The sequence below is a fragment of the Trachurus trachurus genome (assembly GCF_905171665.1).
Source record: "Trachurus trachurus genome assembly, chromosome: 6".
NCBI lineage: Eukaryota > Metazoa > Chordata > Actinopteri > Carangiformes > Carangidae > Trachurus > Trachurus trachurus.
The window spans coordinates 29,131,965-29,141,410 of record NC_139897.1 but is presented as its reverse complement, the minus strand read 5'-3'; the positions used below and the strand labels follow the sequence as shown (position 1 = coordinate 29,141,410).

Below are 9,446 nucleotides of genomic sequence, written 5' to 3'. Positions count from 1 at the left end.
ATTTCTAACGACGTCCTGATGCAGCTCATCCTCAACGCTGACCTGAAGAAGCTGCTTCATGATTGTTGAATGTTTTTATTTTATTTTTTTATCAGCTGCTTCTCTGAGTAAAAACCAGTTCAACGTCTCCTCTCTTCAGCTTCTGCCTCCAAACCTCCGGTCCTCCTCCACGAATCAGGATTAATGTATAAAGATGCTGCGTTCACTGACCTAACAAACCTCTGTTTAGCTCAGTTCCTCCTGTTTTTTCAAAAATATGGAAGATAAAACACGTCAAACTGAATTGTTACATCTCAAAGAAACCAAAAAAACATTCAACTAAATTCTTCACTCAAGTGATAAAATCTCTTCTGCACTGAAAGCAGATGCATTCTGGGAGATCACAGGCTGAAGCAGAAGAAGCTGAGACCAAAAACAAAACGTATTGATCACAGTGTTTTTTTTGTTTTGTTGCTGTTGTTCCTTTTTGTAACATCGTCGTCGTCGTTGTTACTGCAGCTGACCAGCAGGTGGCGACCTCCACCACCTTGACCTGTACCTTCAGACCTCACTCACAGGAAGTGTGTTACCATGGCGACGTGGATGTTGTACCTTTAAATCCTCTGCTGTGTATTAATGAGTTGTGATCATTCACTTGTGATAAAGTCAGAAATTTTAACGTTTGGCTGAAAATTTTGAAAGAAAAAAAAAAGTGTCTATTAAATGTGAGATTAATTATTTATCATTGATCTGATAGAAAAACACAAACAGGTGCTTGAAGTTTTTTTTTCTGCCTCAAAAAGTTTCTGACTTTTCCAGTTGACACCTGAATGCACCGTTCAGTATTTATAAAGGTCGTTGAGGGGGTTGATGATGATGATGATGATGCTGATGCTGTAGAGGACTGTGGGACTGTTCAGACTCAGACTCGACACCAACACACCTCCTGTACAAACTGTGTGGTGTGTTCAAGTCGCCTGGTTCAACATGAAAATAAACTTGAAGCGACGAGTTCAAGTGAAAAATGTTTGTTTATTAATGTTTTTTCTGTTTGTTTGTTTAGTTTTCACATCTTTAACCGACTAAAACACACACACACACACAAAAAAAAACCTTCAGACGCAGAAAAGACGTCCTGATGTGTGGAAACTGTTGCCGCACCTGACTCACACCGTCTCTGATTGGACGACGCTGAACGCAACACAACGGTTACGTTTCCTGAAATCACCTTCAGTTTGAAGTCGTCAGAAGTAAAAAATGTGACACTTTACTTCACAGATCCTGAAGTTTCCAGCTGAATCAAGTGAAAGTTTCCTGCTGGCTAGTTGAAAAGAGCAAGAAGTGTCAGCTGCTGCAGATTCATATATACAGTATATATATACGTATAGCCTATATGTTAATATTGTTGCCCATAAAGTCAGAATAATTTTGTTTTTGGACACATTCTTCTTTTTATTTCTATTATAAAGATTAATAGTGGTTTAATTTTCACAGTGATGTGTTTGGAAGAGATTCATCAATAAAGTTTTTAGAAGATATAGCCTACACTATCTGTCAACAATAAATTGTCACAGTAATTTCATTAAAGAGGTAAAAAATATGTTTCAGATTTATGGGCAACATTGTATATGTCACACATATATACATGTGTATATACACACGCACTTACGTTAAAATTAATACATTCATATATGCATGTCTGCATGTGTATACATATATTAATATGTACGTATATATACCTAGTCATGTGAAAAATTAGCGCACCTTATGAAAGCCTGCCTGTTTAACATATTTGGACATGTTGATATTCAATATTAATCTTAAAACTGGTGGGCTTCAAGTAATTTAAACAATTAAAACTGAAGAAAAAACTTTTAAATTATTTCTGTAGAATGTAAAAAAAAAAAAAAAAAAAAAAATCAATTTTCGGTGAGTAATAATTTAGGACACATGACTGTTTATACACATAGACACATATGCACCCCAATAGTTAATCATTATCATTTCATAATTATCTCCAGGAGACATGAACACATCGTGTAATGGATCATTCACTCTGACATTTTCTGTAAAACTCACAACTGCAGCAACTGACACTTGCAGTTTTTCGTTTTGTTTTGTTTTGTTAGGAAACTATGAGTAAAGTTTCCAGCTGGAGGAAGCAGGAGCTGTGAAACTGAAGTGTTTCTAACCCTGTTGTGTTCTAGTGTATGAAGCTGCTGTGTCTACCTGTAGTTTAGTTTGTGTAGCTGCTGTGTTTCCTCCTCCGGCCACTAGAGGTCGCTGTCGCTGTCACACGACCCTGAAACCTCCCGTGAGTTCAGGTCTGTTCAATGTTTGGCTTCAGTTTGTTCAAAATCTTTTTTTTTTTTATTATTATTTCTGTGTTTTTATTTAAAGCTTTTTCTCCTGCGTCTGAACATGTGAATGTAAAACTCTACTCGTACACGAGATTTCTGTATCAAAAAAAAGCTACAAAGAAGCTACATTCTTCTTCGGTTTTTTAAACGTTAATGGCAACATTTCTCCCAAAAAAAACAAAAAACACGAGCTGCACTGTTTACACCTGTCCACCAGGGGGCTCCACGGCCCCCACCTCCTCCTCCTCCTCCTCCTCCTCCTCCCATAAGAGTGAGTCCAGGGCTTCACGAGGACGAGGACTTCCTGTTCGTCCTCCTACTTCGTCTACATCAGTTTTTCAGTTTTAGCCCTTTTATCTGCGGCGCCATGACGACGACAACAACTGAAGTTCGTCTGAGCAGCAGAAAAGAAAAGACGACAAGTTTTTAGAAAAAAAAGAAAAAAAAATTAAATCCTTTGGCTTCCAGCTCTGTGTTTTCTGTCCTCTTCCTCCTCCTGAGCGTCCTGATTGGACGGTTGGTCCTGGTCTACGTCCAGCGATGGACCAATGAGACGAGCAGAGAGGCGGAGAAGAGGGAGACTGACAGGAAGATGGCCGACGCCCCGCCACACTCCTTCGCATCCTCCTGTTGACGTTAAAGAGAACATTTAAACAATGTGTTTCTGTATTGATCAATAAACTTTCATTAAAGTGATTTATTATTCATTTTAATTATTAATTTTTAATGATGTTGCTCCATCTTTTTATAAATCCATTATATGCAAATTATTATTAACAACCAGCTGTTCATTCATTAAAACCGTCAGTGTTTTTAACCTGATACACTGTTTTTTTTTCATTATAATATCAATATTGATGTAACGACTTCATGATTTCTGGAAAACTAAGAAATAAATAACTTCAAATCGAAAACAGAAAATATAAAATATAGAAAATCTGGTCAATTCATTTTGAAATTGAACAGTTTAATTGTCGTCTGCAGACGAAAATGAACAGGAAATTTATTCAACGTCCCAACTTCTGCTCTTTTCAGTGTTTTATTTTAAGTGTTGATCCATAATAAGATATTATACAAATAAATAATATAAAATGAGAAAGCGACTGCGTATGTTCTGGTCTTTATTGTGTGTAATTTAATAATGATAATAATAACAGGGTAATTTGTCAATAATCATAACTTCTCATTACATTATTTCTGCTGTGGTTTATTGTAGCCTATTATTAATCATTTGTCAGTTAAATGAACATAAAGAGTTATTTGAATAGATTTATTAATTAAAAACTAATTTACAGCAACTTAAACTCTATCGTAGTCTGTTATGTTAAATATAGTGTTAAAAGAGGGGACGTTCGAAACCGTTCATGTGTTCATGTGTGTTCACCGACCTTCGGGTGGTAGGCGTGGCACGACTCCGGCCGTCGCCGAACCTTCTGGGATTTCATCCTGTTGCACTTCACGGTGGCATTATGTTCACTGTCGTCAAGGAAAACACACTGACACCAGATATTTTCTGTCATTTAAACCTGTTTGAGCAAAATAAGATCATATTTTTGTAAGATTTCTGAGATTAAAATATAAATTCCGGAGTAAAAAAGTGAAATTTTAAAAACAAAATAAATAATATGATAATATAATATAATGTAATTTAATTTAATATAATATATTATAATATAATATAAGGGCATGGTCATTTTTAGACAAATTTTCAACTTGAAATGTAGAAAAGTTTCATATTATAACTAAAAAACTGTCATGATAATGATCTGATACCAGAACCACTGAGAAAACTCAATTTGTTAATAGTTTGTTGGATGTAAGTGAACTGTCCGTGGTCCTTGAACGCATCAGTGTAAAGGATATATTTGATCTCTTTGGGCTGCAGCAGGATGGGTCCGTACTGACGGGAGCAGTCGCAGTCGGCCTGAGTCACCACCAGGACCAGGTTGCTGTCGGGGATCTGCTGCACCACGAACATCCTGACACACGACCAGACGCATCGTTAGAGCCGATCAGTCGTCAATCAACCACTGATGACTCATCAAGAGATACACTGCTCAACCATTAACATTATCTATCAGATTATAAGAAACATAGATAGATAGATTTCTTTATTTCAGACCTATAGGAGACCCATATCACAGTATAAAAGAACAGCAGTACATGTGAAAATGTATTAATCAAAAATTAAAAAAACAACAACAAAGAAACAATGCATACAAATGTACCTACTCACCAACTGACATTACAAGAAATATTTAAGCGCTAATCTACGACGGAGTATTAGGGCCACATTGACAAATAAAAAAATCACAAACTTCGGGAATAAAGTCGTAAATTTACGACTTTATTTTCGTAATGTTATGACTTTCTTCTCATAGGAAATGTACGACTTTATTCTTGTAAATTTACGACTTTATTCTCATAATGACTTTATTCTCGTAATGTTATGACTTTTTTCTCAAAGTCTGTGTTTTTTTTTCTTAATGTGGCCCTAATACTCAGTCGTACTAATCAATCACCATGACAACAATAATTGTTTACTATCTTTATCTTTAAGTTTCATGGTGTTGTAGGTTTGTGAGTCACTTCCTGTTTCATGGAGAATTTCAGATTAAAGGGATAGTTCAACATTTTGGCAAATTGGCCAATTGCCATAATCCCTATAGTCATAGCAGTAGGTTCATTACCTTTAATTGTCGGTTCAAGCTATTTGGGGATTTCTTGGTTTCACTCATCAAACTCATCAAATACACAACACAACAACTCCAAAACGCTCTGGTGGACAACTTGTGACCTGCACATTCACCACGCTATGAGATAATAACACAACGTTACCAGACAGAGTTGTTTTAGAGGGAAATTCATGCAAAACCGCTGATGCGCGTTGCCTTCAGGGGCAGTTTTTCATCAAGCAGTCTCTGTATTTCCCTCTAAAACAATTCTGCAGCATTAAGCAGCTCACGGCTCTGCTCCGCCGTTCTAAAAATAGCTTGCACTGACAATTAAAGGTAACGAACCTACTGCTATGACTATAGGGATTGTGGCAATGGGCCAATTTGCCAAAATGTTGAACTATTCCTTTAAAACTTTAAGGAAACAATTATTTCTCAGGAGTGAAACTGTTTCAGCTTCAGCCACTAGATGGAGCCGTCGCTGTGTGTGAGTGGACAGGTGTGTGTGTGTGTGTGTGTGTGTGTGTGTGTGTGTGTGTGTGTGTGTGTGTGTGTGTGTGTGTGTGTGTGTGTGTGTGTGTGTGAGAGTGTGTGTGTGTGTCGTACTTCTGGCAGCGTCCACACTTGATGAGGCTGTTGGCTTCTCTGATGGACGGGTCGTACATGAAGCCGGGGTACGCCGTGTCACAGGGAACCAGCGCCTCCACCTTCTTCTGTTTGTGACCTGACACACACACACAGACACACACACACACACACACACACACACACACGGTTTACAACATCTGTGGACGTTTCGTCTTCATGATCTCACACACTCACACACATACAGATGTTTTACTCACTCGTGTGATAACCAGCCTTGGCTGAACGGATGGAGGTGGAGGACAGTGAACGCACCACGGTGACCATGATGGAGATGATGAGGATGATGAGGTTGAAGATGAGGATGGAGAAGATGATGAAGATGAGGCGGCGGCCATATTGGAGAAAGATGATCAACATGAATGAGACGACTGTTTTCTCTTAAAGTCTGGATTTTCCTTCCTTGTTTTTGTTTCAGTCAAAGTTTAAAACAACAACAACAAACACCAGGTCACATGATCAGAGCTTCTTACCGTCCACAAAGTAATCAGAGTGCCACAGACCGCACAGGTTCAAGTCCAGCACGAACCTGACGGGAGACACACACACACACCTGGTTACACTCTATCTATCTATCTATCTATCTATCTATCTATCTATCTATCTATCTATCTATCTATCTATCTATCTATCTATCTATCTATCTATCTATCTATCTATCTATCTATCTATCTATCTACCCTGTCTCTCTGTCTTTTTACTTCTTTCTTTCTTCTTTTCATTCTTTCTTTTCTCTTCTTTCTCTTTCTCTCGCTCTCTCTATCTCTTTCTATCTACCTCTCTCTTTCTTTCTACCCCCTCTCTATCTATCTATCTATCTATCTATCTATCTATCTATCTATCTATCTATCTATCTGTGTCTTTCTTTCTTTCTTTCTTTCTTTCTTTCTTTCTTTCTTTCTTTCTATCTACCCCGTCTCTCTGTCTTTTTACTTCTTTCTTTTTTCTTTCTTTCTTTCTTAGTTTCTTTTCTCTTCTTTCTCTCGTTCTCTCTCTTTCTATCTATCCATCCCTTTCTGTCTGTCTGTCTGTCTTTCTTTCTATCTATCTATCTATCTATCTATCTATCTATCTATCTATCTATCTATCTATCTATCTATCTATCTATCTATCTATCTATCTATCTATCTATCTATCTATCTATCTATCTATCTATCTATGTGTTTCTTTCTTTCTATCTACCCTGTCTCTCTGTCTTTTTACTTCTTTCTTTCTTCTTTTCATTCTTTCTTTTCTCTTCTTTCTCTCGCTCTCTCTATCTCTTTCTATCTACCTCTCTCTTTCTTTCTACCCCCTCTCTATCTATCTATCTATCTATCTATCTATCTATCTATCTATCTATCTATCTATCTATCTATCTATCTATCTATCTATCTATCTATCTATCTATCTATCTGTGTCTTTCTTTCTTTCTTTCTTTCTTTCTATCTACCCCGTCTCTCTGTCTTTTTACTTCTTTCTTTTTTCTTTCTTTCTTTCTTAGTTTCTTTTCTCTTCTTTCTCTCGTTCTCTCTCTTTCTATCTATCTATCCATCCCTTTCTGTCTGTCTGTCTGTCTTTCTATCTATCTATCTATCTATCTATCTATCTATCTATCTATCTATCTATCTATCTATCTATCTATCTATCTATCTATCTATCTATCTATCTATCTATCTATCTATCTATCTATCTATAATAAACCCTGGACACTCACATCAGAGCGTTGGAGAAGAGCCACCTCATCAACGCCACGATGCCGTAGAACGGCTGCAGGACGGAAACAAAACAAACAAAACAGAAACTGTTCAGATGAAAACAGTTTTTAACAAAAACAACAGAAAAGACAAAAATCTCTTGTGACTCTTTGTTGATTCTTCTGAGTGGATTTAACGGATAAACAGATGCGTAACCGCGGCAACCCAGACTCACGCTGAGCAGAGGTCGGGCGCTGTTGGCGTGGTGATGACTGTTCTTACACATGGCCTGGTAGTCAAACAACGACACTCTGTAAACAAACAAACAATCAGTTCCAATCTGACATACAGAATAAATATAACTGGAATCATTTCATGTATGTTAGTATACTGTATATATATATATATCTGTAAATATATTTATGGAGAAATAAATAGGATGAAGGCTAGTCGGCCCCGGTTCGAATCCTGCATCAGGTGGCCCTGTGCTGCATGTCATTCCCCCTCTTTCTGCCTCCCCATTTCCTGTCTCTCTCAACAATACAATCCAATAAAGGCATAAAAAGCCCCAAAATCTACTTAAAAAGAAACATTTAGAATTGTTAATGTGTGTTGTTTGTAATAAAGTTACATACACATTTTTGTATGATATAATTGTAATGTGATATCATACACATACAGTCTGTGATAATAATGACAGGTAATTAACATGCCGATACTTCGGATTCAGGAGACTATATTACATTTCTGTATGAAAACACTTCAGAAATTTGTTTTTCAAGCTCAACTGGAGACTATTTATTTGAGGTTTTTAATCTGTGGATTTTAAACATCCGGTGTGAACAAACCAGGGAGTTGAACCAGCTCATTAAAGCTTTTAAAGATGTGTTTTTCCTCCCAGAAACATCTGTCCACATCAGGAGCAGGACTGAACTTCAGACAACAGATTAATACACCTGATGGAACTAAACTGTGGAGTCAGGTGTCTGTAGTGTGTGTGTGTGTGTGTGTTATTCAATCATCCTACTTTTTGTACATCCCCATCTTGATGAGCGACGCCATCACTGAGCCGTCCACCTCTCCGAAGAAACGACCGACCTGCAGACGACAAAAAAAACCCAAGTTCAACTGTCCTATAATGTCTGCTTGAATTAAAAATTCTCATTTACACAATACAATACAACAAAAACCATAATGGTTAAACTCATGAAGACTTTACACTGGAGGGGACAAATATATAGATATACTGAATAGTTCACAAGCAGTAACAGTGTTTTTAAAGTCTTTTCAAACACATTAATTTATTTTTATGAACGTTTAAAGCTCATTTCCTTCTCTCTACTGGTGATTGAGTATTGATTAGGTAGAGACCGGGCTTTCGTCCAGTTTATATCATCCTCTGTTCTTTTCCTGGAACTGTAATAAGTTCCTATTGACTGATGAAATGAACAGAAATCTTACAAAAAAAAACAAAGTTTTCCAAGGACAAATATTAGAAATTCACAATTAACTGAGATCTAATAACAAAGTACAGTCTAAAACGTCTTCTCAGTGATAACGGAGGTGACCGAACCACAGACTGTTCAGGGGTCTCATTTATAACCGTTGCGTACGCACAAAACGGGGCTGAAAGTGGCGTACGTGACTTTTCACGCCAAGGTTGTGATCTATAAAAAACTAACTTGACGGGAGAATGTGCGGAGCTCTAAGCAAACTCTGAGCCATGCGTACGCATAGTTTGGAGGAAAAGGGGAATTGGCGACACAGACGGTGTGGTGGTGAACTGAAGTCAGACTCAGGAAATGATGATTGAGAAGAACGATTATGTTTTTATTATCGGCCGTCACACATTTAATTTCAACCCGTATGCGTTAGATCCATGTTGCCACGGTGATTTAATTCAACAGCGCCCTTATTTTGCATCGGACTGGTGTTTCAGAAACATCTTCTTAGAATCTAACTTAAAATTCAAAATCAAAATTCCTTCTCTATATTTAATCACCACCGTCTCTCCGTCATATTGTCCACTCCCAGAGCGCAGGAGGAGGAGAGGAGGCGCGGCTGCATGGGATAAATAGGCTACATGGTGTAAATAACTATATGTTCCTATG

General features: G+C 37.4%; 1 protein-coding gene across 1 annotated transcript in view; it reads right to left on the bottom strand.

The window, feature by feature from the left end:
- Positions 1–2,867: 2,867 nt before the first annotated feature.
- Positions 2,868–9,446, bottom strand: part of LOC310987916 (voltage-dependent calcium channel subunit alpha-2/delta-4-like) — a gene marked incomplete at both ends in the record, with an annotated part of 71,784 nt that continues 65,205 nt past the window's right edge. The window contains 9 exons of the mRNA XM_083974385.1: positions 2,868–2,966; positions 3,728–3,815; positions 4,184–4,318; positions 5,621–5,738; positions 5,860–5,880; positions 6,133–6,188; positions 7,356–7,408; positions 7,571–7,646; positions 8,363–8,433. Of these exons, the coding sequence (XP_083830511.1) occupies positions 2,868–2,966; positions 3,728–3,815; positions 4,184–4,318; positions 5,621–5,738; positions 5,860–5,880; positions 6,133–6,188; positions 7,356–7,408; positions 7,571–7,646; positions 8,363–8,433 (717 nt within the window). The remainder of the gene's footprint in view (positions 2,967–3,727; positions 3,816–4,183; positions 4,319–5,620; positions 5,739–5,859; positions 5,881–6,132; positions 6,189–7,355; positions 7,409–7,570; positions 7,647–8,362; positions 8,434–9,446) is intronic.